We start from the raw sequence: 27223 nt of genomic DNA on the forward strand, positions 1-27223 counted from the left end.
CTTCATTTCCTGTTTGCAGCAAGCAGATGGATGTGAGTTTGGGTTAAGGCCTGAGCGTTATCTGTGCTGAGTGAGAGAAGGGCTTCCTGGTAGCTTCAAAGCCAGCAGATTTAGAGCTCCTTGAAACAAAAGAGCCTCTCTGCTTTCATGAATAGTTTCTCACTGAGGTGGTCAGTTGGCTTTATGAGAGTCAGCAGCACAGATGTTTTGTGTTTGCGTGGAGAGATCAGGTTAGCACCCCATGCTGATATCGTGTATGCAGCTAGATCGATAAGCTGTGGGTCAGTACTGAGATATCCACAGAGACAGACGGTGAAACAGTGTGGGCCGTGTGGCAAGAAAGTCTCATTTCACACAAATCTCAGCGCGAGTCCAAACAGAAGCAGACGGAAACCATTCCCTCACTCATGCGGTCCAGATTACTTCCTGAAGGTTCATTAGAATTTCAATCATGTCCGTCCTCCTCCTTCTCCCTCACTCTTATGCATCTGGCAAACCCATATTTTTATTCATAACAAACAATGAATTGACAAGGAAAAGAGAGAATCATATAGAATACCTAAGGCAGTGTGGCTCAGGAGGTAGATACAATGCTGTAACAACCATGCTGTGATGGGACTTTCCTCATAAACCTCCGCCAGCAGGCTGGATAGAAAAAAGCCTCCAACAGCCCTCTCAGCCACTCTCAACCCTCTGCATCATCCTTACGGCAGCATGTCCAATTACAAACCAGATGTGGCAAAAGCCCGAGGATCAGGCCTCCCTGATTGAAGCAGATCATCATCTCACGTTGGATTCTGGCTCTTGATTTGAGTTCTGCTTTGTGAATCTGAGGGGTAACTCTGTCATCCTGTCCGAAAGTTGCACTCGTTAACACAATAGTTACAATAGTTTTGGGAAACACACATTTGCTTCCTTGCTTTATTGCTTCTTATCGGTTGTTGGTAACGATCAATAAGAAGCCGGAGCTAGCAATCATCTAGCTCAGTTTCACACAAGGAGTGGAAACAGCTATGCTTGCTCTGTCCGATGACATCAAAACCACCTAACAGCAACTCTAAAGTTCACTAATTAGTATATTATATCTCATTTGTTGAATCCATACAAAAACCGAAGCGTAAAAACAATATGTGGATTTGCTGGGAGGTCTGGCAACCTCACAAAGATGACATGGATCCAGGAAGAAATAGTCCTCATAACCCCTATTTTTTTACTCTGTTTTCCCGTGATAACGGGATAATTATCTCGTGATCTCAAGATAACGAACCATAGCTGAATGCAGGGGTCGGCCGGTGCCTTTCTTTATGATAATTTTGTGGTTATTTCAGTCAATAATTACCTCAGTTAGTAGAGCAACCCAAGGATTGCAGGTTAAATTCCTGCTCTCAGCAAAGTTTTTATTCTTCTTTGTGTTTTTAATCATTCTCTTCAACAAAGTTGTTATGAAGAGATTCAGGGGAATCCAGTCACACATTTCCCGATGGCTATTTCAAAGGTTCTGAAATAGCCCTCAGGAAATGTGCAGTTAAATGGATTCCCCTGAATGAGAAGTGGATGAATTTCCTCTGCCTGGAAATGATGGGGAAATGAAAAGTCCATAGGTTGATGAATGTGGACCAATTGCCGGGATGCGCACACTCCAGCACGTGATTAATTGTGAGCATGTGAATCAGTCATCTTCATAACAACTTTGTTGAAGAGGAATATGAAAAATAATTTTTTTTTAAAGTTGGTCTTACATGAAGATCAAACTCACAATCTTAAGACTACAAGTCATGTACTTTACTCACTGAACTAATCAGTGAACACTAAAACCACCTTGAAATTACCATCAAGAAACGTTCTTGTCAACCCCTTTGTTAAACTACTGTTTTGTTATCTCCAGAGCACGAGATAAGTATCCCGTTATCACAGGAAAACGGAGTAAAATAAAGATATGAATTGATTGCCGCTTAGGGCTTCCGTAGTTTCCCCCTGTTTCCAGTGTGTGCTAAGCTAAGCTAACCAGCTGCTGAAGCAAGAAAGCAAATGAGCTCATTTTCTGAAATGCCAAATTATTCCTTTCTGTGGTAAAAGGAAAAACACAAATGTAACTAGTTTGCCAACATAAAAAATGTGATGTTCAGTGGATGGCAGAAGTCTTATTTCAACCTGCCTCTCCTCGCCTGTTGCCCATGTCCTATGTGATTTTGATATATTCAGCTGCAGGTTTTATAATCAGGTTGAGAAGAATAGTAATGGGAGTAACACGGCAAATTGCAGTATTTTTCTTTCAACAGATGGAAGAAGAAGCATTAGCCTACTGTAATAATAACACACGAACAGACATTGAGCTCTAAATACGTGAACACACGCTGATCCCCATCGTGATTCCCGTTTCTCTCTCACCATCTGAACAACTTAAACCTGGCTGGCAATCAGTCAGCAATCAGGCCGGCAAACAATCAAAACAAACAGCAGGAGGGTGAGAAATGGTCGGACAGTGCTCCCGTAGTCCTGACCTGACCTCCAGACGAGGCGGCCTCATGACTAATTGGTATTTAAGCTCAATCATAGTCAGCACACTTCCTACTCCTGTGGCCCTGCTAAATGGCTCTATTCTCTTTGTCAACCTCCCATTTTTCTCTTCCTCTCTCTCTCTTTTAGCTCCCTGCACTCTCTTTTTCTCTCTCCCTCCAGGGTGTCTAACACCCCCCATCAGTCTGCCCGTCTGGGCGGGAGGAAGCCGCTGTGGGAGTTTAATTGCCTCGTATTTCCATGAAGCCAAGTTCATTATATTAACAGCTCCGGCCCACGATGCATACTTCTAACCTGCTGCAATTTGTTTTTGTATTTATTAGGCTGGCAGAGAGGAGGCTTCCCGCTCAGCTGGGGGAGAGAGAGAGGGAGCAGCTGGGTGAGGGAGAAGGTCAGAGGGAACTCGGCAAGCACAGGCGTCCATTGTGATGCACCAGCCGGGCGGATAAAAATATGACAGGGAGGTACAGATGAGGAACGCAAGGCCTACTCTGTCTAGGAGAAATCAGGGTCGCTCTGGTGGGGATGCAAAGACACGAGTCAGTGAAAGAACAATGCGGGGAAGGTCAGAGGCAGTGTTGACTCAAAGTGTTAACTTTTGGAATGGTGGAAGAAACTTTTAGAATAAATTGTTACCAATATGAATCTGTAAATGCAGGAGAGAAAACCTTCATCGTAAACAGACAGCATAGGCCGCCTTAACATGTTATCAGCAACAAAACAACTTCATTATTTGGTGCCTTTGCATGCTCATGTAATACCTGGCTTATATAGACTTAAAGCTGCACCTGCCAATTAATCAAATTATTGTATTTAATGTTAATGATGTTACTCGTAGTGATGTGCCCACAGAAAGTTATCCCCAAACTCTACAGTTCCCCCTACTGAGGAAACACTGATTCCAGCAGGCAGCTGTTTTCAATGAAAAAGCTCTAAAAACACCACTGTACACTACCTTTAAAATTAGCTGACACTGCAGGACTCCCTTCCATTTATATTGTACTTTAGTGGTGCAAACAAAACAGCATTTAATGAAATTACCAAAGACATATTGACATGCAGTGAACCTGGGACCCCTGGAAGTATGGGGCCACAAAGACAGCCAGGAAGGTATTAGACAAGATCCTCTCCCGACATGATGCTTGCATTTCCAGCATTATGTAGAAAGTGATTGACACACACACACACACGTCTTCATTCAAAAACTCTCTCTGTTCCCCCTACTAAATGTACAGTTCACACGGTCATGTCACACGCACCTCTTTCAAAAGCTCAAGAGTTCCCAGTTTGCCACACATGCTGCAGTGACAAGCTTCTATAGAATAAGAAAAGGACACGCGTTTAAAAATAGACTTCCAAGAATTCTGTATTGCAAAAGTGTGAATCAACCGCAGATCCCTCTGCGGTGTAATTCAGAGACAATATGTACCCATTTACTCTTGTGCAAGGACTGTGATGATACTGTAAGAAAACCACCAGCTAATCTAAAGCAGCAGCACAAAATGGATCCACTCAAACCCTACCAAGGATCACGGAGAAAAGGGAGAGGACTAAAGACAGCAAGATAAAGCAAGAAAGCCAGAGAGAAGAGAGTAGAAAATGAACAAGAAACACAAGGATATACTGTAAGACACAAGAGGAAGTTAACAGTAGAAAGCAAGACAACGGAGAGAGCAAAAGAGAGAGAGAGATAGAGTGAATCCACTGGCCAGCATGAGTGAGCGTCTCTGAAAGTGGATATGAAGGCGGATGAGCCACACCAACCTCCTTTGACCGCATTAACAAAACCTAATGGAACGGCTGGCTCCAAGAGGCCTCGTCATCCATTATCTGACTGTTGCCCTGCGCAACCAAATAGGCTTACGGCCTCAGTGGCTGCAGCTCAGCTGTCACACACTATGATCTCCCCTTTTCTTTGTTTTATTTCCAGTGGCCTTAATGAAAATGATTGGTAAATCAATTGCCGGGTACGTAAAGAAGCCAGGGCAATATTGCCTCCACCAGACCTGTGGCCACAAATCACTGTAAGTCAGCAGGAGGGGAGAGGAAAATGTTGGTCACATTTTGTATTGAGAAGCAGCCATCATCTCAGCACACAGTCCAGATCCAACAGTACCCGGTCATGTTGAGAGAACAACCAGCTCAAACTCTCAGACTGAATCTTCCAGTTTCAGTGCGATTTAAGAAAGCATTTGTCCTATGTTTCATTTTTCAACCATCCACTTAAACACAAAGACGTTACAGGTTCTGCCCTCGTCAGTGTGTTGGCCAGATGTCGAATATTTATCATTATATATACTTTAGTACATTTACTCGCAGTAGTTTGATTTTGAAGATGTTTGAATTTTACTTGAGTATTTCCATTTTACTTTTTACTTCACTACATTTAATAATGAAATATTGTTCTCACTGCTCCGCAGCAGCAACTTCAGTCCTCACTAAGTCCAAAGAAGTGATGTTAAAATACTGCTGTTGCTTCACAAAACACTGAATAGTTTAGGGACCAAAACACATTTCTGATCTTCTGCTGCATTATGGACCATCCAGACCGCTCAGTCCCCAGAGTCAAAACTCCCTCGCCAGAGTTTCTATGCACTGTATTATCTGCAACAAACTCCTGGAAAACTGCAGGTCTGCTGAAACTCTCTTCTGTTTGCTTCTGCATTTAATTTAATCAAATTCGAGGCCTTTGATTAATGTCTTACACTGCACTGTAACTTTTAATTAGCTCCACTCTGACCAGCTATAAAATTAAAATACAGCTACTACATCAGTAGTAATAATCCAATGATATAATACATTAAAAAATAAAAATGACAGAGACCGTTCTGTCCATACTGAGTACATTTATTTTGAATTCTTTAAGTACATTTTTCTGACAACACATACACACTTTTAATGAATGCAGGCGTTTTACCTGTAATGAAATATGTATTCCAAAATTACATACATTTAGTGTGAAGGTTATCTTTTTTCATTTTAATCTTAACTCAAATAATGTATCGTCTGACAACGGTCTCATATCATGGAGCACCTCACTCATTTGCAAAGCTATCCATCAAGCAGGACCTTGTTGTTTTTCAGGCTTCTGGTCATTAACAAGGGGATTATAGCGGGTGGTGTTTTAAGAAGTGAATGACTCATAAAACCTGCTCCATATAGGTCTCGGTTAGAAAGACAACCATTGTGTGATCGTGGGTGTCTGTGTGGAGACTTCAGCACAGCTCCCAATGCCAGAAATCACTCCCTCTTACAGTATAGCTTTGGTATTCTGTAATTCTGACCTTGTCGCTGAGCGGTTTAAACACTTCAGTGTGGCTAGTGTTTGAGCAACCTTTCAGTGTGGTGAGAAAATGACAGCATCCTCTGAGAATGGGAAGGGGCAATAAACTGAGGGGGAGGTTACACAGAAATTGCTTACTTACTGTTAGGTAGCTAATCTCTAGTTAATCCACGGTACTTACCCAAACACACACACACACACACACACACACACTGACTGCACCTTTTGTGTGGTGACACAGAGAAAGTGTTTTTCTGTGGGAGAGCAAAGGCTGGTCTGATTCAGGACATTCCCAGGAGCACTGGCAAGAAATGAGGACACTGAACAGCTCATGCATTGTGTGTGTGTGTGTGTGTGTGTGTGTGTGTGTGTGTGTGTGCCTTTGAGTGTTCACTGTAGCATGCAACAGTCATGTTTGTAAAAAAAAAAAATGTGAAAAATGTGACCTTGTATATTTTTACTGAGCCACTGCATCGGATGATCCTGTGATAATGGGACGTTATGAATTTGGAGGAATTAGATTCATGTGACACAGCTGCTGCTGTGCCACTCACGCAAGATCCACACAAGAGGATGGTTTTTCCCCTTTAGGCCGTTGTTCTTCCCTCCTTGTGTCTTTATGTTTAGCAGCGTGTTTCCCCTTCGACCAGACGGCGGTCTTGTCAGCGCATCTCCAAATGATAATTTCTCAATAATGTGGAATCATTGCAATGAGTTTCAACGTCCATATTGGTTTTGTGGATTACTCATACAACAGGAAATAATGACGCCAAGGTCCATTAAGTGGGATGGCAGGACATCATATCAGCATTAATCTGCCACTTAGCAGAGCAGCCCCGGGAGCGAGAGGCAGGAAGGAGAGGAGAGAGAGAACATGATTTTCAGCTCTTCCCAACTGGACTCAAGCTTTTAATTCGTATTGTCTTTTTTTAATTATATAAAACTTTGGTCAAAACAAATAATCCCATGACTTTCCTCTAGCACCACAATCAGGCCAAAATCTGTTCAAAAAAGATCAAATCTCTTCACCTGTTAATCATAAACACGCCCCCCTGTGACCCTGTACACAAGATAACGATGGATGGATGAATTTATCTATATTCCCCCCTCCAAGTGCAAGATGAATCATCAGAAATATTTGACTACTACAGTCGGGAAACTTAAAGGAAGGGATTTTTATATAGAAATACTTAACTAAGACATCCCAAGAGATAGCAGAACAATTAACACAGAGATAGAGATGGAAAGGAATTTAAAATACTTAATATGGTACAAAGGATATTTTCTCTTGTTTGAGATGAATACTATTTGTACATGGTCTCTGCCAAAAAACACAGATCAAAAATTGGAAAATATATTTTGTATTCTACTGTGTCTTTCCCACCATTTTCAAGTCAAAACTCTGACTAGTTCAAAAAAGACAGCTTGGATAATATCATCTTTCTGTGCTCATGGCTGAAACTACCATTGAGGACACTTACAGGTGTAGAAATAGTTCCCCAAGGTATAATGTAGTCCTCACCTCCAATGTAATGTGCTGGGCAACAGAAGGACACAGAACAGGACAGCAGAACCCAAGAAATTGATCACAAATGATCAATAAAATAAAAATAACATTGAACAACAGACTTCACCATCAGTGTTGTTTCAATGGACGTTTTGCAACGTTAATATTATAAGATGAAGACCTTTTTTGAAATTTTTTGAATTGAACATGTTTAACCCATATTGTAAATATCAGTTACAACCCAGACACTGTTTACACTATTTAGGGCCTCTACCATAGTTAGTTTCTGTGGTTCATCTCGAGAGCTTTTCTCTGAAGGACGTCACCTATAGTAATGACATTGTTATTATTGGGAAATTTTAAATTCACAAATCAAATTATTTGAAAGTGAAACCTAAGTTCTGTGTATTTTACAATGACTTTCTTTCTTTTACAAAAGCCCATAATGTCATGAAAATGAAAAATGTAATAAAACTTTTTAGGATAATAGCAGAATATAATTTGCATAAAAGGCCCTAGCCTTTTCCTTCTTTTTTAAAATGAATTCATTTAATTTCCTTTTCTCTTTCTAGTTTGATTTAGCTCTTTTTTTTTACTTTTGATATGCACTTGATCCTTGTTGTCGTATGTGAAAACTCAAACCCATGTTGTTTATTCTTCAATAATAATAAAATTAAATAATGAAAAGTTTCTGTGGTGTTCAGCGCCACCTAGTGTCGTTAAATAAAACACAACACTTCAAGTATAGCTGTCCTACAAAATCCCTGAAGGACCGCTCAGTTTGAAATATGTAATTATCCGATTAATATTCTAATTAAACACGCACCTTTCGATACACAGTATGCCGTATTAATGTATTTTCATAAATTGGTAATAATGTTGCATTTTGTTGTCGTCCCAGTCCCGAGTAAGTGGTCGTCCAGCTGTTCGCCTGATCAGAATGATTATCAGTTGCTCCGGTTGTGGTTAGCGGTTGGCTAGCTAGCTAAACTGGGTACCCGTCTTGCTGAGAGTTGACAGCTATAATTTGTGTTTTATCCGTAGCTGTGTGCCGAAAACAATCGCCACGATGTTCGAGGAGGCTAGTGAAATGTTTGACAACATGTTTAAATCTTCATTCCCACTCACCTTCATTGTGTTTATCCCCGCGGTGCTGATCCTGGTGTCACCGCTCCCGGCCGAGGCGGCACATGAATTCACGGTGTATCGCATGCAGCAGTACGACCTGCAGGGGCAGCCGTACGGTAAGTCAGCTGGGTCTCTGTTTTATCATACAGGAAAACATATAAGCTCTACTGCATATACCTGACCAGCAAATACATTGGTCTCCAGCAGCTAACTGAAGTTAGCCTTGTTGTCGTCTCCTGCTAGCTTAAGTAACATGTCAATGACAGCATGCAGGGGAGCTAGCTGCTAACGTAGCTTAGCGTGATAGTGGGCAGTGTCAAGCTAGCTCATTTCCTAGAAGCAAATCAGGATCATTACTCCTTAAAATTAAATCTTAGTGTCATTATTAAGTGTGCATCCCCTTAATTCATTGCCCATTTCAGTATTACCAGTATTAATACATCTAATATATATAAATACATCATTAGAGTAGCAACATTGCAAAAAAGACATCTAACTTGAACGGGAAAGATAATTAACACATACTTAGTTCACCAGTCTGCGTAACAGTTTTTACATAAAATAAAATGATCAATTGGTAGATTGATTTGTGGGCTTTTAAATAGTGTATAACCCTGTGAGTGACATATGTGAGAATTGAGCTTTCTAATCTATAATCCCCACAATCTACACAGTGAAACAAGGGGTTGAAATTCTAATGTGGATACAACACTGGTAGCAATTTTCAGAAGTAGTAATAGCTATTTTTCTGCCAAATTTGATGAAATATCCACCAGACTTGACTAATATATCAACCAAACCTTTCTTGAGGGGTTTGTCAAGTACTTGAGTGTGGTTTCAGCCTCAGCGTCAGTTTGTCAATAAATGGGCATTTGATCCAATTTAGTCTCTGTTTACCAGCTCTAGTGCTCTAATAGCTGGATCCGTAAATCTTGTCCTTTCCTGTTGACATTGCAGACAGGTGTCATATATATCATATTTGATGGTCAGCGTGTCTATTTACCCTCAGGTACCAGGAATGCCATCCTGAACACAGAGGCCCGTACTGTGGAGGCGGAGGTACTAAGTCGCCGCTGTGTCATCATGCGGCTGGCAGACTTCTCCTATGAAGAGTACCAGAAAGCCCTGCGCCAGTCAGCTGGGGCTGTGGTCATAATCTTGCCGAAGAATATGTCTGCTGTGCCCCAGGACATAGTGCAGGTAATAACACACTTTTAATGTCACACATCAGTGTCTTGTGCTGTGTCCCATTTCGTCCTCTTCAACTGTTTACACACTGATTGTGTGTTCAGGGGAAATGCAGTAGTGTCACAGTGCAAAACTTTGCTTTCTTCTCCTCCTCCAAAAGAGATTTTGGAGGAGGAGTGTGCACTACCCACATGCTAAAGAGGATAATGAACAGTACAAGGTGGTGATGCAACATTGAAGTGGTTGTGATCTACAGGTATACAACACAGCAAAGAAAAATATGGCTGTCCACATTCTAGTTGTCAGTCACGAGGAGCATCCCTTAATTCTGCTACGTTATTTTGAGGTTACTGAGCTGTGCCCTTCACCACAATCACACAGACAACCACAAGCTTATCTGTTTGGGGTTGAATCTGCTTGTGTTGCATGCTTTGCTGAAGAGCACCTCAACAGTGCTCAACAACAGAGGCAAGGATTGTTCCCACCCACAGTTTATTTGACTGTGCCGTCCCTCTGATCAGTATTATCCTAAATGTTTTAGTGTACAATGTCCTCCTTTTGTAACCCTTTACAGAGATTGACTGTTATCTCCTGAAGCACAGTGTGCAAGTTATGACTAATTATACTTCATGCTTTATGAGTGGATTATTCATCTTTCTGGAAAGCAGAAGTAGTTGACATTAGATAAATTACTCATTTGGTTACATAACTAATTTCCATTTTTGGTGAGTTATTGTAGAGACAGATTTTTGTCAGTGTTACAGAAAAGCTCTCTTAAGTTGTAACTCTGTTTCTCCCATCTCCCATCCCTTACATTCCTCTTTAAACATGAGCACTACTGAACCTGCAGGGATGAAGGAATTAAATCAGATTTCACTTGTAATCCAGCAGCATCTCATGGTAACAAATGCATATTCCCCTCTGTTTATCCTGTGCAGCAGTTCATGGAACTGGAGCCGGAGATGTTGGCTACTGAGACCATCGTCCCCGTCTACTTTGCCATGGAGGACGATGAGCTGCTGTCCATCTACACCCAAACCTTGACCTCCTCCTCCTCACAGGGTGCCTTATCAGCAGCTGAAGGTAGAAAGTCATCCCCTCTCCTCTAGTCTGGACTTGCCGTTTGTCTACCTGCTTGTTTTAAACACAGAAATTTAACACATTTTTATGATTAAAAAGCATGGTCTTCTACAGAGAGGGAAGATGGCATGTGGGGGATGATTTCCCTGAATTACCTGAAAATATACAGGTCCCCAAGTTCTAATTTTAGGTTTTCTGATGTTTTCTGTAGTGCTGCTGCATACGGCCACTGCCAACGGCTTCCAGATGGTCACCAGTGGAGCACAGAGCAAAGCTGTCAGTGACTGGGCCATCACCAGTTTAGAGGTGAGAGGCCGAACTGTAATCTGAAGACAGCTGCAACTGAATCAACTACTTGAAACACACAGACCTTGATAAAGTGGCACAATCATGTAACAAAACAAATTCAGTCACAAGTATGATTAGAAAGGCTTTACAAGGTGTTATTGCAAGTGAAGGATTCCAAACTGAGTTTTCTGATACTAGCAGTTTGTCTGTACACAGAAATACCCTCATAAGCACCAGACAGAGGGTTGCAGGATAATGTTATAGTAACATCAGGCAGAACGGTGGCTCAGTGGTTAGAACTCAACTCACAAGTGTGCCCTGGATTTACCTCTGTCTCCTTTCTGTGCGAGTTGTAGTTGACGTAGTTTTCCTCTGAGTGCTTGATCCAGTTTCATCCCACAGTCAACCGGCATGAAGCTCAGATGAACAAAAAACTGAACTGAATGTGACTGAAATATCTGAAATGCTACTCCTTAGTATTAAATTACATTTCCTATTTTATTAAACAACAGGTATGTTTTTGATGGGTGATATCAATGAATGTTGATCTGTGTGGATAGTGTTTGCTCTAAGAAATTGATACTTGAAACTGATGGTACTGCATTAACACAAACTGGGGCTTGGTTTCTACAGGTTGCCCAGGTAAATCATGGTAGTTGGGGCATTGATAACTAGACCTTTTGAGGCTTTTTTTTGTGGCTTTTTGCCCAGTAGTATACTACTAATTTACAAGAGGTTATTTACATTGCAGTTTGACTGAGCTTTGTTTTTAAAGAAGGGGTTTTACATATGAGCCCTGTCTCCAAAAAATCAAGGAACCACTCGTGAGGTGGAAGAAGAGAAGCTTGAAGCTATTGCAGTCAGTCGTGTGTTGTTAGTCTAGGGGGGTGTTGTGTGTTCTGCCTGCTGGTTTAGTGCGCAATGGGCGTTTCCTGCACTCGTGGGTAAGCATAAATCCCAGAACAAAAAATGTTTGTGTGGACTTAAAGCCTGGAATTTGAAACCTAGACGGAGTTACACACACTATCTAGGCTGGTGGCCTGACGGGACTTAAAATTGCTCGGTGCTAAGTTTTCCTTTCAGTGTTTCTCTCAAGGTCAAATATGAATTATAAATATGAGTCTTCAACCCTCAACAAGGAGATTTTTAATGCTCAGTGTGAGAGCATGTGAATCAACTGTTCATTCATTCAGACTTTACAGGAATTGGTTGACACAGTGTTTTCTGTCCCCTTGTTTTCCCATAAGAGTTCGTGAAGGGATTTGGACAGCTTTGATCGTTGTTTGAGGATAATTTTAGATCAAACAATTTGAGTCAGGAAGGGAGCAGAACAAAACAGAAGTGAAATGTTAGTTCTGGACTTTCTAATCTGAGCTTTGTGTCCAAGCCAGAAAGAAAAAGTGGTTTAGTCACACTGCAGTGGATTAGGAGACAGACAAGGTTTTTCCTCAGATCTGTGGTCAGGAGGTCGACTGTGACTGCAGCTCTGCCAGCATGAAGTAAAATACACACAGTGCCATCGCTTTAGCTGAATCTAATGCTTTAGCCATTCTGTTTCTGCCTTATGTTTTATTTAACTTGTCTTATGGCTCTGTTTTTATTCACCAGGGTCGTCTAGCTGGTGTCGGAGGAGAGGACCTGCCCACCATTGTCGTGGTTGCTCACTATGACTCCTTTGGTGTTGCACCAGTATGTTCACTGCGTCTTTGTCTCCTACAAATAAGCCCCGGAAATATTTTGCGGGCAAATATCTGTAGTATTTGACAGCTTATTTTGTCCCCAAGTTGATTAGTCAGACATGGTGTCCAAAAACTCAAACTTTATACAGTAGTAGTTCAGGACAGTAATGCCACACAACTGTGAGTGAAACAAGAGCAGGCCAGGAAAGGAATCTGACTGTGTTGTTGTTTCCAGTGGCTGTCGTACGGAGCAGACTCAAACGGCAGTGGAGTGTCCATGTTACTAGAGCTGGCTCGTCTCTTCTCGAAACTTTACACCTACAAGAGGACACACGCTGGGTGAGTAAAGATGCCACCACTCACATTTAGACTGCTTTTGGGTAATTTTGTGCCTCAAATAGCTGTTAAACAGTTAATATAAATTTTTAAAGCTGCATAAAAATCACAAATTTCTATAATATATTTACATACTTAAGTCAACACTTCAGTGAAGTTCTATGCTGCACACTCATGGTATGCATTGTATATGTGATGAAGTAGTATTGATTACTGACCTGAGTGGTTCATTTGAACACAAGATAAAGTCTATTTGTTATGTCTGTGACGTTTGTTGTGGTTAGTGTCCTGCTCCAAATGCTTTGTGAGAACTGGACTGAACATTATCTGTGCACTATGTTCTGGCATTAAGAATCACATTGGACTGTGTTAAACACTTAAAGCGGTCAATAATACGCTAAAGGCTCGTTCTTATGTCTAAATGTGCTTAACAGTAGCCGAGCGGAAGGACTCTTGTCTTACAGAGTGGTTAGAAGAGGAGTAATGGACTTTACTGTAAATTCTCTAAGACAAAGTCATTTTTGTAGGTTCAAATCTGCATTGCTCCCTTGATTTGCCTGTCATTTGAAGAAATGCCTTGTGATATGTTTCCCACAGACACTAACATTCACTTATTACCACTCTAGTCTGTGCATTCTTGTTGCACACATTGACCTTCATCAGGTTCCTCCGGGCTATATTCGTTGTATATTTGACTCATTTGTGAATCATGTTGTTGTGTTTTCAGGTACAACCTGCTGTTTTTTGTGTCTGGTGGGGGGAAGTTTAACTACCAGGGTACCAAACGTTGGCTGGAGGACAATCTGGACCATACAGGTACTGTTCAGTAGTCTTACACAAAGCATACAGAAGGGAGTGGAAGTATTCATTTTAATTTAAAATTATGTACATTCTAAGACCAATTTATTCTCAAACCAGGCTGAGGTAAAAAATAAATAAATAGTTTAATGGAACTAGTCCTAGTTTTTTCTCTGCTTACAATTTTTGGCCATATCTGTGTTTTATAAAATGTCATGAGCCTTTTTTCCATATTTTATAATTAATTATTACTTTCTCCTTGACGTGCATACCTTTCCCTCCCTTTCTCCATAGACTCCAGTTTGCTACAGGACAACGTAGCCTTTGTATTGTGTCTGGACACTCTGGGGAACGGAGACTCTTTGCACCTCCATGTGTCCAAACCTCCTAAAGAGGGAACCCCTCAGTTTTCTCTGCTCAAGGAGCTGGAGCTGGTAAGAACCCAAAGGCCATTGAGTCACTTCAGTTACTGAATCTTTCAAGCTTGGACGGACAAAAACATGTCAGAACATGCTCTTATTTGGCAGTAGATGAATAGATCTATATTAATAATCTCATAACCTATGTAGAAATGCAAACTGTGCAAACGCAGCGGTATCACCCATTAATGTTGCAGTCTTTCTTAAGCCACTTCATGTGTCGGTTGCAAAAAGGAACACGTGCTTAACGAATACCAACGGAAACAGAGTTGTAACAATTAGTTGATTTAAAAAAAAGTGTCAAACCCGGTTTTACAGTTGTCCTGGAGCCTATATCCATTTTTTTTAAAGCTTTTATTGATATAAGCAGCTTGAATCAATTTCACTCTACTTTAACTGTTAAACCCAGAGAATTTGTTAGATTATAGCCTATAATTCAGAGTTATATTACTGTCTCTCATTTCCTCTCAGGTGGTTGCTAGTCAGTACCCAGAGGTCAAGTTCTCCATGGTCCACAAGAAAATCAACCTGGCAGACGACATGCTGGCCTGGGAGCATGAGCGCTTCGGGATCCGCCGGCTGCCAGCCTTCACGTTGTCCCATTTGCCCTCCCACCGCTTGGCGCAGCGCTCCAGCATCATGGACGTGCGGTCAGTGTCCCCCTCCTCTCGCCACGGAGCGGGAGAGCCCCCTGCTGGGTGGGTTAATTACTGCAAGTCTCTGAATCAACGAAAGAAAAGAGTTTCCATCCTAGCTGCCAGTCCTTTTATTCATGTCATCTGTGTTGCCATGGAACTGTCCCTCTCCACCTCTTCTGACCCACTGTGCTCTGTCACATCACGTTAAATCCCTTTGTAAACCTTTTATGGAAAAACAGGAGTGTTGTTACCAGTGCATAGCTCCCATCATTCATGACTGTATTTATGTACTTTTGTCAGACGTGGAATGAGTGTGTGAAGTTTTGAAGCCTTTTTGTCCTCTTTTCCACTCTCCATTCCTGAATCTCGAATTTCGCTTTCGTTTGTTAGTAAACCATTCATCTGTTCTGTGTCACTGTTTCACTCTATCACTTGATTTATTATTTGCTCAGTCTTTCTGCATTTCAGCCCACCTGAGTAGAAATGGATGCTCTGTGAACGGTTTCTCCTCTCTCCCTTGTTCCCCTTGCTGGTTTCCCTTCTGATGTTTCAGAGTTTTCCACCGTCTCTAACTGTCTGCACACTTTTGTTCGTGTCTTACAGGCCTCATGTAGATGTGAAGAAACTCAACAGGAACACCAAGGTGGTGGCAGAGGCACTGGCCAGGGTCATCTACAACCTCACTGAAAAGGTAAACTCACAGATGGAGAAAATGCATCGAGACTAGATACTGTGTCTGCTTTATGCCTGTGATGTGACATTTCTGTTCATGTACTCTGCTGCACAGGGGGCTCCTGGAGACCTGCAGATCTTCACTGAACAGATGGTAGGTCACTGAAATCTGCTGCCTTGAGTCTGATACCCCAGTAAGACCACCTCAGTGATGTAGGTTAAATCATTTGCAGTTGAAGGTACTTGGTAATCATGTGAACTACAGCTGCAGAGTTAAGTCTCTGTCCCAGGGATGGCTACAAACAGTTGAAACTTTTTTGACATTGTTCAAATCTTCTCTTACTGAAATATTAATAATGATTGTCTCCCATCGTCTATTTCTAAATTAGTCCCCTCTGTGTCGTCGAAACTGTCGAAACTCTGTTTGTTTCAGTGACGCAAACGAAATCATCTCAGGTCTGGTTGCATTTAACTGAAACTGACACTGACTCACACAGTACAATATTTATGACCGATAACTGCCAGCAGCTCAACCCTAATGTCATTCTTATGAGCGAACAGTGGGAACAGATGTCTAAAGTACACTTAAGTAAAATTGCACATTTAGTACATTTGTTGTGAAATCTAACAGCAAAGCTTCCATGTTACTCCAGACTGTGTGCTCATGCCTGCACCACACGCCTCTGTTGTAATGCAGTGTGTTCTCTTGCCACGTCAGCAGGTTCAGGAGGAGCAGCTATCAGCGGTGGTGGACTGGCTCACAGCACAGCCCCGAGCCGCTCAGCTGGTGGACAAAGACAGCAGCGTGGTGTCCACTCTGGAGTATCACCTCGGACACTACCTTAAGGATGTCAAGAGACACTATGTCAAAGCTGACAAAAGGTAAAGGAATGGGTGGAGGTGGACATAAAACAGTTTGTTAGAACAAGAATTAGTATACAGATAAAAGAGTTAGTACAGCTGGTAAATACCTGACTTGGTGAAATTAGTCATATTAGGGTGCTTTCACACCTGCCTCATTTAGTTCGGTTGAATCGCACTAGAGTTCCTTTTCCCCCTTGGTGCAGTTTGTTTGGGCAGGTGTCAATGCAGCATTCGCACTTGGGTGCGCACCAAAAGCGGACCAAACAAGCGTACCGGGTCTCGGTACGCTTGTTTGGTCCACTTTCAATCGAACTCTGGTGTGGTTTGCTTGTGGTGTGAAAGCAAACAAACCAAACACAGGATTTTATGATAGCAGAGATGTGATCTGAGCATTATTTCCAAAGCTAAACCACTAATAAATCCATCGTCTGACCGCGAAATGCGTTCAGTGATCTTATAATTGATCTGTATAAGCTGCTATGTTTATGAAAATCATTTTATAAGGTATAGCCTACTTGTCAGCGCGGGTATTTCCCTGATTAATAGGTTAAAATCTGTTAAAAAAGAGGGCAAGTAGTATTCCATTTACCCTGTCAGTCCATAAAACATGGGTGACAGTGATACCACAGTATACTATAGGCGAATAAGCCCTGAATTATTACTGTACATGTCCTGTTTTTACGTTATTATTCATTCATTACTAATAATGCTTATAATAAATTATTACATCATGAGCTGTTGGCGATACAGATCAGAAACATTAAAGGGCTGCACAAACGTCTGTCAGTCACCGGAGTCTGTGGAGCAACTTACCTGAGAAAATTATGCTAAAACTGTATTTTAAATGCAGTGTGTCATTTAGCCATCTTTCCATCTGATGTAACATGGTCTTTATAAAATCAGAATATCGTGTATTCTGTGCCTTGAGTTTATTTTATGTGCTTGATATGCAGGAGGTTGAACCACTAACATTATAAGAAAAGTTAAAAGATCAGATTTGTTTTCTGTCATGAATTAAACCAGTGACGACAGAATTTAGATGAGTAAATGGCCTTTCTCTCTCTCACTATCTGATTTCTTTTTTCTTTTCCTTTTTTTTTGTCGTGATGTCAAAGTAATATCTTTTTTTTTTTAATTTAATTTTTTTTTACTTTCTTGTCAGGGATCCAGAGTTTGTATTCTACGACCAGCTGAAGCAGACTATGAATGCTTACAGGTACGCTAAAATGAGCTCCTCTTCTTCCTCTGAGATGCTTTAGTGCAGTTCATACTGATTTATTGTGGCTTTGTCAAAGCTCTCGGCTGTGGAGTCGTGAGGCCAACTCATTTGCTTACAATAAATCCTCAGTTTTATTTATGACTTATTAGTCTATACTAGTAAGGGACGAAATCTAAACATTAAAAAAGCCATCACATAATGTCAGTGTTTGACTGTGTTTTTCTTTTAATAATCCCTCTATTTAACCCTCTGATTCTCTTTCTACCTCTCAGAGTGAAACCTGCTATTTTTGACTTGTTGCTGGCCGTCTGCATTGCAGCCTACTTAGGGATGATGTATCTGGCTATCCAGGTAAGCCACTTAGTTCATGCAGTAGTCTGTAGTCCCTTTCAGACATGCACCGCATTAATAAATAAATGTGTTGTCAGTTTTATATGTTTAAAGCGGCTCTTACCCATGTTTACAATTTTACAAATAGAAATGAAATGAGACCTAATGTCATGTGGACATTTATTGCATTATTATTAACTTCAGCAAGGACATTTCTTCAGTATTCCACGGGCTGTGTGCGTGCAGATGTTTTGTGGGTCTGGAAATATGAAATGAACACCGTCTCTTGTCGTGTGGTCCTTTTACAGAACTTCGGAGTCCTGTACAGCGTTGTCCGCAGAATCACCCAACCCAAGACAAAGACCCATTAAGGTGCACAATGCTGTTTTTTTGTTTGTTTTGTTTTTTTTCTCAGATCCCATCTTTTTCCTCAAATCAAGAAACTTTAGCCGGAAAGAACACAGAAGCTGGGCCGAGCTGCTGTTTTCATGATGGTTTTTAAACCACCAGAATCACTTCCGTTTCCTTCATCCTGATCCACAAACTATGATGTCAGATCTTGTCCTGCTGCCAGCTTAATCAATTTGGTCTCATGGACCAGAACAATCAGGAATCATTTTTCACTCTCCCTGTCTTTATCAACACAGATGTCTTGTCATTCATTTGTGATAATCCCTTGCGTTGGAAGTATTTCATTATTTGACTCTTCTGAGGGATGTAAAGCATTTGTCCACCATGCCTCTGACATCTAGATGAGATTAAGTGAGAGTTTGTGATGTTGTTGTACCGCTGATCGCTCTTCGTTCCTCCGCTCGGTCTACTGTATGAGTGATCATTCTGCCAAACAGACGTCACGTGTTGTCTCAGGCAGCTACAGGGAGAAACTGACCACACAGAGTTTAATCCAGCTATTTCTTTTGTCAAGAGATGTGTTCACCAACCTTTGTTAAAGGATAAGTTCACATTTTTTCAGTCTGTCTTAATACAACACTCACATTCCCATAAAAAACGTTGATTTATTGGTGACTATTCTTTCTCTCCATACTGACTGTGAAGGGACCCCCCACCTCTGAGTAAAGTCTTGGTAGGAAACTCCACACACAGAGCTCATCAAGGAAACACTGTCCTTGAAAGCAAATAGAGGAAATTTCATACTAAAAAGACTAAACATTAATATTTTTCCACCTGGACCATATTTTCCCATGTTTTAGCCTACGAATGAGGACAGTTTTTAGAATTGGTGCAGTTTTGGGGCGAGCACACTGCAGTCAACATCAAAGTACGTCCACTAAAGTGCTTGTTTTTGCCACTGACAGGCTTAGATTGTTATAAAAGGATCCCTACAGAGAGAGACCTTTTTTTTTTTTAAAGAGTAAGACCCTTTTTTTTTTTTTTTACTGAAAACAGCCGCTTTATGGCTCTATTGGAAGCCACCAAATTCTCTTGACAAAAACTGTAATTTTACCTCTGTGGGTCCACAGCTGCTTCTTTGTGTTATTGTGTGTCTTTGTCTTTAACACAAACAACAAACACGAAAGTCAGACAATAACACTGTTCTGCGCGGTAGAATTTGTTTTTGTCAAGGGAGTCTGGTGCCTTTGAACAGTGAGATATAGCGACTGTTTATGCTTAAACAAGACTCTCTAAACACTCTAAAGAAGGTCTGTCCCTATAGGGATCCTTTCCATAATGTTGTCAGACACTTGTGGAAACAACCTGAGCTTGTCGGTGGCAAAAACAGTGCACTTCAGTGGATGTATTTTGACGGGGCACAATTGCCCGCAAGGATTACATTGCAGCCCTGTTAAGCTGCTGCCAACTGCAGCGATCTTACTCAATACTGGACCAGTTAAAAAAAATGTTGTCCCAATTAGTCACTTATAAGCAAAAACCTGGGAAAATGTTTTTTCTGTTGAAATGTGGTGGTGCTAGAAAGGGAGATCCTCAGAGCCAGTATGGATAGGAGGAATGATCAGTGGCCAGTAACTTTCAGTGTACATATGGGAATATTGTGACAAGACAGACAGAGAAATCTTCTCTTTTTAATGCTCAGTGAAAATGACTCCGAACACAAATATCGTTTACGGATAAGACGAGTTGTCTAAATAAAATGTGAAGTAGTGTTTAGATTATCCTGATTCTGTTGCCTTGGTAGTGAATTTATTAAAAGAAAGTCGAACGGAAGTAAATCATTGCCAAAAAATTATTGTATGCATTAATCTGCCCATTTAATACATATAGTTATAGAAGTTTAAAACAAATTTCTACTTGAAAGTTTCCTTCTTGCTTTTTGTGTCACCTTTTTCTGTAGCTGAGGTTTGTTTCCTGTTGCTGTGTGACCTGGTCTGTGTTATTTTTAAACCCTGAAATTATTAAAAAGACACGCACATCATCTGAAACCTCACGTTAAAGGTCACATGCAACCTACAGGTTTAATTTTTTACCTAATCAGAGCATGTGCGTAAAGAGGCAACCCATCATGATGAGATAAAACTCCCCCTTTACTGCTTTTTTATCAGTAGTGCTGAATTTGACCTTTTGCCGACTGTAGCAATAACATGATTTGACTTAATTTTTAAAGCTGTCAAGATTTTTGTCAAGCCAGCACTGCAGTATTTATACACTAGTTGTCTTAAAATGGGCAATAACACAAAGGGTGTTGTTTTAAATGGGGAAAATATCTTAAACACACCTAGAATATTAATTGGTAAGATATTGGTGTGAACGAATACTGCATTGTTTCCTTGACCTGTGCTCTGCCTTGGTCTTGCCTTTGTTGTGGGTGAATTGTGTGTGTGTTTGCCATTTTGTATTTTCCATGTGTAACTGCATCATGTGACCTCGCACCCGGTAACAACAGGATTTTTTAAAAATTTACCAACACGAGGGAAATACTGTGTGGTACATATGAATTTTTAATTTATTGAAGCAGTTTCATTTGTGCACTGAAATGATGAACTCTCCTCTGGTCTGAACTCTGTTTCACCTCATCCACACTTGATCTTTGCAATGAAAATGATGCCAGTTGAGAGGAAAAAAAACAACACGAAATTAAAAGAAATCACAATGAACACGTCTCTTCTTTACTGACATGTTTTATTTTATGGGAAAAAAATGAAACGATAACATTGGCTGAATGGTATTAAAATTGCATTACAAAAGAGCAAGTACGTGTCTTTATCAAGTGCTCAGATTTAGAAAGTGGTCAGATTGAGTTTGAAAAAAAGGGGGGCAATATTTATCGCTTCCAGCATGTATTTGTCCAAAAAAAAACAAAAAACCCATAAATCACTAAAATACACTTTCAGTTAATAAGAGTTTTAGTTACTGGTTCTTCCCAAAAAGTTATAAAAATTCTCAAATTCTCCCTTCCCTTTTTCTCATTTTGATCTACAGTACAAATAATAATAAATTACAGTGCAATTTATAAGAAATACCTGCAGCGTTTTTTCTCCCCGTCATTTTCTACTAGCTCTCCTCAGCTCGTACAAACGCATAATTTAGGTGGACATTTTGGCACAGTCAAACCATTCATGGAGATACTTTCTGTCATGATGGAGCAAAGCCCGCGAGCCAGTTCAGGCAGACGACTCACAGTACTTGTAATACTTACATAGGACAGAGAGTGTTGCATGGTGTAGAGATTTTAAAGCCCCATGAGGCAAATTTGTCATATTAGGCTATATAAATAAAATTAATTTTAAATGGAGAGTGACGAGGTTGGAGCTTAGACACCACATATACTGTGTCATACTCTACTCACTGCAACACACATCCACTGCAGCCTTTGCGATTTTCTTTTTATCATCTCTTCCTAAATTTCTGTGTTGATCTTGTATATGGAAAGTAGCCTCGTCAGAGCTGCTGCTTTACAGGTTAGCTTGCAAACGCTGCTTCATCACTTTCTCGTCACTCCCTAATCTTCTCTGTGCTGATCTTAAGCGTATGCAAACATGAAGTGACGAGGCTAATTCTGCTTTACTGGTGAATTTGTCATTTTATCATGTCTCACTGGTGGGTTTTGTGTATGCAAATGGGGAGTGATGAGGTTGCCACCAAACAGACATCAAATACAAAGTCTGTACATTCACAAACTTCTGTTGCAGGGGAGTTGTCTGACTGAACTGAGCTTCACATGCAACATGCTTCCAACAGCTTAAACCAAAGATGACCTGAACTGTAGGCCAATGTTGTATCGTACGTGCAAATTAAGAAAAAGCCAAATCTGTACAGAAAGAAAACTCATAATCTCAAAATGTTTTTATCTTCGGATAGTTTCATCCCTTCTGCATTATGGTTAGGGGTGGGTGACATGGATATAATCCTCCTTCACGATATAAGTTGTTTCATATCATTGTACTGGGAAGCATGGTGTACATTTTCTGAAAAAATTCAATTATCTAGTACACACCTGATAGTTGCTGCAGCTGTTTTTGGGTAATCCATGAAAGTAAATACCTCACAAGACAACAGTACTTTGGATACAAAAATTATATAGTCCAAAATTGCCATTAAACAGCTCCACTGATTTACAACAATACCCACAATGGCCGAATACAGGGTGTAAACAGTACAGCAGATTTATATAGTCATATCGCCCACCCCTATAGTAGTTACCCGTTCACACATCACCGGACACAATGGGAGAGATTGAAGGTGCACCTTTTTTCACACAGTACCAAACTAGACTTGAGGGATGAGTCACACCTAAACCATCTCACAGATCTCTGTGGGTGTACTGCAAACTTCACTCCCCTGTCGTATGTCATCCTATAACAAAAATATCAGCAAACTATAGATAGTCAAGTCTCACAGTTGAGCAGGGAGGACCTCAGAGGCCACTTCCTGCCAGAACACCATGCCAGTAAAACCACTGGACTCTGAACATCTGATACATTATACACACTGACATGTTGGATAAGCCTTGTTACTTTCTGTATAATGACTACAGTAAAATGAGTGTGAGCCAGCATTCAGATTAAAAGGGAGATCTAAATCCTGACGTAGACGAACAGAATGACTCTCACTGGTCCATGGAAACACCTGATCTGAGACTATCACCGCCACATACACAGCAGAAAAAAACAACACATCTGGAATACCAACAGTGCTTTCAGAGGAAAAAAAACCCAGCAGCAATTTAAAAAATCAAATCAACAATAATAACCTGAACTACAGAAATAATAGTGATAATTCATGTAAAATTAAAGGTTAGTTTGAACTTCCCCCAAAGTGCTAAAGAGGGGATGGTGGAAGACAAACTGTTGAACTACAACTGAACGGATGCTTCTATTACGGACAGACGATATCTGCGTCCTGCTCCAGCAGCACAACCATGCTGTTCATCGAAACAAAGAGCTTGAATTTGATCGAGACGGTAGGAAGAACAGGAACATCCCTCATTCTCTACAGGTGCAGCAGCTGTTTCCACTAACACACACAGTAAACCAGCAGGATCCAGAGAAACCGCTCGGGAGAAACAGGTCCCTTCCCCCGTGTTCGCCATTGCAGATGACATCCAAATCTTAAAAATGTGGAATTTCTAGGAAAAAATAGACATTAATCTGGTTCCTTCACATGTTTTAATGTGTCTGAGATTCATCATTTAAGGTTTATCACACACTGGTTTGTATTTGTATGTCAGTCAACATTATGTGTGTTCAGTGGTCGCTGCTGCTTCAAAAAAAGATCACTAGGGATGAGTTTTAGGCATTAATAGACATGATTACATAGCATTTCCAAAATAATTCGATGTCATTCATTCCTGAATACCATAAGGTGCGTATACATGATGCATACTGATTTTCATCTTTACACAAGTTCCGGGTTCCAATTTTTCTGTGAACATGATGGTCACCGCCCACAAACTTATAAAATAGTCATGAGTGTTATTAAAATCCATACTGTTTGAACAAATTAAATCATGAGGATGATAGTGAAACACAGTCAACAAATTCTAGCTATTTGCTGTCATTAAACCAGCAATCAGCTTGTATGCCTTCATGTCAGTGCAGCAACAGATGCTTTGTAAAACAGGAAAAATAAACAAAAAACAAAAGCTTTTTCTAAACAAGAATGCCAAATGAATTTCTAATGTTGATCGTCAATACAAGAGACAATGTCAAAAGAAATCAAAGTGAGAGGTGAAATGTTGTGAAACTAAGGATTTTGAGGGTGAGAGCTACATCCATACTCGCCACATCCTGAAGCACCAGTGTGGCTTTTTAATTTAAACTAATGGATGCAGGGGGCCAGAGCTGTGCGATTCCCACCACTGATATTGAAATCAATACGTGTGGTCAAACACCACCTGACAGTGCCAGTCAGGCTCTGTCCTGCATCACTGCAACCATGAGAGCAACGCAAGGTTTCCCATTTAAATCAGGTTTTTTAACCTTTTTCTCTTCATGTCTGGAGTCAGACAGGATGGACAGAGGTTAAAGGGAGGAAAGGAATCCATTAGCAAACATGACTGCAAACACAGCTTATCCATAAAGAATTCACAGAACCACTACAGGTCTAAACCTCTTCCTTGTCTGGGTAGGTGACACCCTGTACTGCCATATGTGACCATCACAGTCCAACTCTTACTCAAACTGGCTTGTTTCTACTGAATCTATCAAATGTAAAGTTAGCAACAATAGGACAAAAAGTCACCCGGAATAACATTCACAGCGCTCTAACAAAATAATACTGAAAACAAAATTACATTGATGAAATTAAATGTTCTAAAACAAATAGAAAGAGTCAAAACTCATTGCGGCCTAACTTAGCTATTTTCCTTCCTTTCTTATTGTGACACTCTTCTTTTCAGCCACATATTTAAGCGTGAGCCGTCCAAGGAGGGCTTCTTGTCTTGCTTGTACTTGTAGCCTAGAGCCAGGTGGTGGCGACGGAGAGCTTGTTAGAGATGCTTGTCCTTGGTGACCCCGTTCTGCACTTGCTTCCTACAAAAGAGAGACAGCAGAGGGTAATGGTAACTGAAAGCGAAGCAGTATCGGACAGGACGGAACTGAGAAGGAGAGGATGAGAATGAGCTTTCCAGGTGAGGCGATCAGCATATGATGTAAGGCATTAGCAGGCAGAGAGGATATCAGCAGGGTTCAAGGCCGGGCAGATAAGGAGTGCCACATAATCACATCTCCATATGGTCTCAGGCTCTTTGATCCTATCTACCTGTGAGGGCAGCTAGTTACACAAGCTCAGTGGGAGATCTGCTCTTCTGTACATCTGCCTTCAGTAGAGGGGAAAGTGCAAAAAGATATTCTTAACCTGGTGGAGTTGTAAAATCTTAGAAGAGGCCACTATTATGCAAAACAATGGCTTTGTTGGAAGTATATAAAAGCTCTATGGATTAAAACAAACTATTTGTAAATCTCGATATAAAAGTTGCTAGAAAATGTGAAAAAGCATAATAGGTCCCTATTATGCTCAAAGAAACAGAAGCATAAACAACTTGTTTCAGACAGATGCTGAAATGAGGGCCAACATGAAGAGCCAGTATAAGATAGAAAATACTTTTGTGAACTTGGAATCATGCAAAGCCACCATACAGGAGTCACAGAACTACAATATAGGGCTGGAAATGCAGCATAATAGGTCCCCTTTAAAATATAAAAATTACTATAATATCTGCTTGGAGAAGGGAAGGACACTGACTTGTTTGTCCACAAAACTGGTCAAATTTACTATTTTACCAGCCAAAACTGACTTAAGATACAAAAAACATTCAAACAATGATTAATTAAACGAGAAATGTGCTTTGTGTACCATTTTCCAACATGAATGTATGATTGTACATTTAAGAAGCGTTAATACTGTTAGCTAATGAGACCATGATTGAGAGGTATCAAACTCATGTCAGTGGAATTCATTTTTGCAAGCCCTGCGTTTGACATTTTTAAATATACAGCCCCTCTGCTGGCAAGTTTATTTATTTTTATACTGAGACATATTTAATTGCCAAGCTAGTTGCTAACATTATTCCCATCAGCCTCAGTTGTACTTTTTGTTCAGTGCTACTTAGCAAATGTTAGCATGTAAACACACTAAACTATTATGATCAACACAGTCAACATTACACCTGCGAAACATCAGCATGTTGGCATTGTCATTGTGATAGCATTTAGCTCAAAACGCTGCTGCGCCAAACAACACTGTCTGAGAGCTGCTAGCATGGCTGCAGAATACTCAAACTGTTATCTGGCTGTGAATGAAGCTTTCAAGACTACAAAACATTGTGACAGAGAACAAACAGAGGGGGAGAAACAGAAAATTAGTCCTAGTGTGTGTGTGCGTGTGTGTTAACATTCTCTCAAACATTTTAAATCAACTTTAAACTATTATGAAATATTTATTTTGATAAAACCCAGTTCTCTGTCTCGTAGTATTAGGTCAGCCATTAGCATCAGAAAATTGTGTCACTGCAACTGGCCTACTCTTTACTGTAGTTCATGTCTTCGTAATGACATGTCTTTTAAAAAAATTATTTCTTGATGTGGAAATTCTACATAGCACCTTAAACGGTTGGTTTGGTTTTCCTGCCGAAGCTGCCGCTAATAAAAACAAACTCAACATTTACAGTGAAAAGCTGCCAGCAGCTGGCTGGTGGTGTTTTTCCACCCTGAGTTAAAGTCTGTGTCAGTTGTAGGATATGTTGGTGCTGCTCACCCCTGGGAGATGTGATGTCCAGCATCATCATCGTTGTTTTCTGCCTGAGGGTCTCTGAGCAGGCCCGCATCCTCCTTTCTGCCGTCCTCGTCATCGTACTCCCTGACGTCATTTACCTCCTTCATCTTTAGCACCTTCACCACGAAAACCACTATGAACTACACAGACCAGAGGCGTCGGGAGACAGGAAAGAGATTGTGTCATTGTTGTGGCAGTTTTTAAGACAAACATACATACAGTCTTTCTGGGTTTCCTCACCAAGAACCAGTAGATGTTCATGAGCAACAGCACCAGGAGAAGAGCGTTGAAGAAGAAGTAGAAGGGGATGTCTGGGACAGACTGGAGGCTGGACACACATGTGGCATACAGCACTTTGAGAGGGAACCAGTAGAGGCGGAACCAGAACCTGAGAGAGATGGAGACAGAAACATAATAGACAGCAGAAATAGAAATGTTACTCATGTCTATTCATCTTTAGTATCTCTATCAGTGGATAAGTGAATGAAGCTGTCATCAAGACTACAAAACATTCAACCGTGACAAAGAGAGGGGGAGAAACGGAAAATGAGTACTAGTGTGTGTGTGTGTGTGTGTTTTTGTTGAGCCT

General features: G+C 40.7%; 2 protein-coding genes across 6 annotated transcripts in view; one reads left to right on the forward strand and one right to left on the reverse strand.

The window, feature by feature from the left end:
* The first annotated feature begins 8245 nt into the window (after positions 1 to 8245).
* Positions 8246 to 21017, forward strand: ncln (nicalin). 5 transcript variants are annotated; one of them, XM_038715876.1, is made up of 15 exons: positions 8246 to 8551; positions 9445 to 9635; positions 10565 to 10706; positions 10915 to 11009; positions 12600 to 12680; positions 12906 to 13009; positions 13734 to 13822; positions 14099 to 14238; positions 14695 to 14921; positions 15465 to 15552; positions 15649 to 15687; positions 16252 to 16415; positions 17560 to 17613; positions 17889 to 17967; positions 18255 to 21017. In XM_038715876.1, the coding sequence occupies exons 1-15, from the start codon at positions 8377 to 8379 to the stop codon at positions 18315 to 18317; spliced, it is 1731 nt and encodes a 576-aa protein (XP_038571804.1). In that variant the 5' UTR covers positions 8246 to 8376; the 3' UTR covers positions 18318 to 21017. The 5 variants fall into 5 exon arrangements, with proteins under 5 accessions (XP_038571804.1, XP_038571802.1, XP_038571803.1 ...); XM_038715874.1 differs by having other exon boundaries at positions 8247 to 8551; positions 10562 to 10706; XM_038715875.1 differs by having other exon boundaries at positions 8247 to 8551; positions 10562 to 10706; positions 16255 to 16415.
* Positions 21018 to 23509: 2492 nt separating this feature from the next.
* Positions 23510 to 27223, reverse strand: part of cers1 (ceramide synthase 1) — a 28860-nt gene continuing 25146 nt past the window's right edge. The window contains exons 5-7 of the mRNA XM_038715879.1: positions 26875 to 27022; positions 26617 to 26774; positions 23510 to 24893 (exon numbers count right to left, since the gene is read on the reverse strand). Of these exons, the coding sequence (XP_038571807.1) occupies positions 24851 to 24893; positions 26617 to 26774; positions 26875 to 27022 (349 nt within the window). The 3' untranslated portion in view covers positions 23510 to 24850. The remainder of the gene's footprint in view (positions 24894 to 26616; positions 26775 to 26874; positions 27023 to 27223) is intronic.

Source organism: Micropterus salmoides, unplaced genomic scaffold (genome assembly GCF_014851395.1).
Source record: "Micropterus salmoides isolate LMB-PRFRI ecotype aquatic unplaced genomic scaffold, ASM1485139v1 Ms_hic_scaffold_13, whole genome shotgun sequence".
Classification (NCBI taxonomy): Eukaryota; Metazoa; Chordata; class Actinopteri; order Centrarchiformes; family Centrarchidae; genus Micropterus; species Micropterus salmoides.

What these genes read in the sequence shown, in the direction of transcription:
- ncln (XM_038715874.1), top strand. Translation starts at nt 8,377, where the DNA reads ATGTTCGAGGAGGCTAGTGAAATGTTTGACAACATGTTTAAATCTTCA. An exon ending in GGACAATCTGGACCATACAG is followed by an intron (nt 13,823 to 14,098) that starts GTACTGTTCAGT and finishes CTTTCTCCATAG; the next exon opens with ACTCCAGTTTGCTACAGGAC. An exon ending in TCTACAACCTCACTGAAAAG is followed by an intron (nt 15,553 to 15,648) that starts GTAAACTCACAG and finishes TCTGCTGCACAG; the next exon opens with GGGGCTCCTGGAGACCTGCA.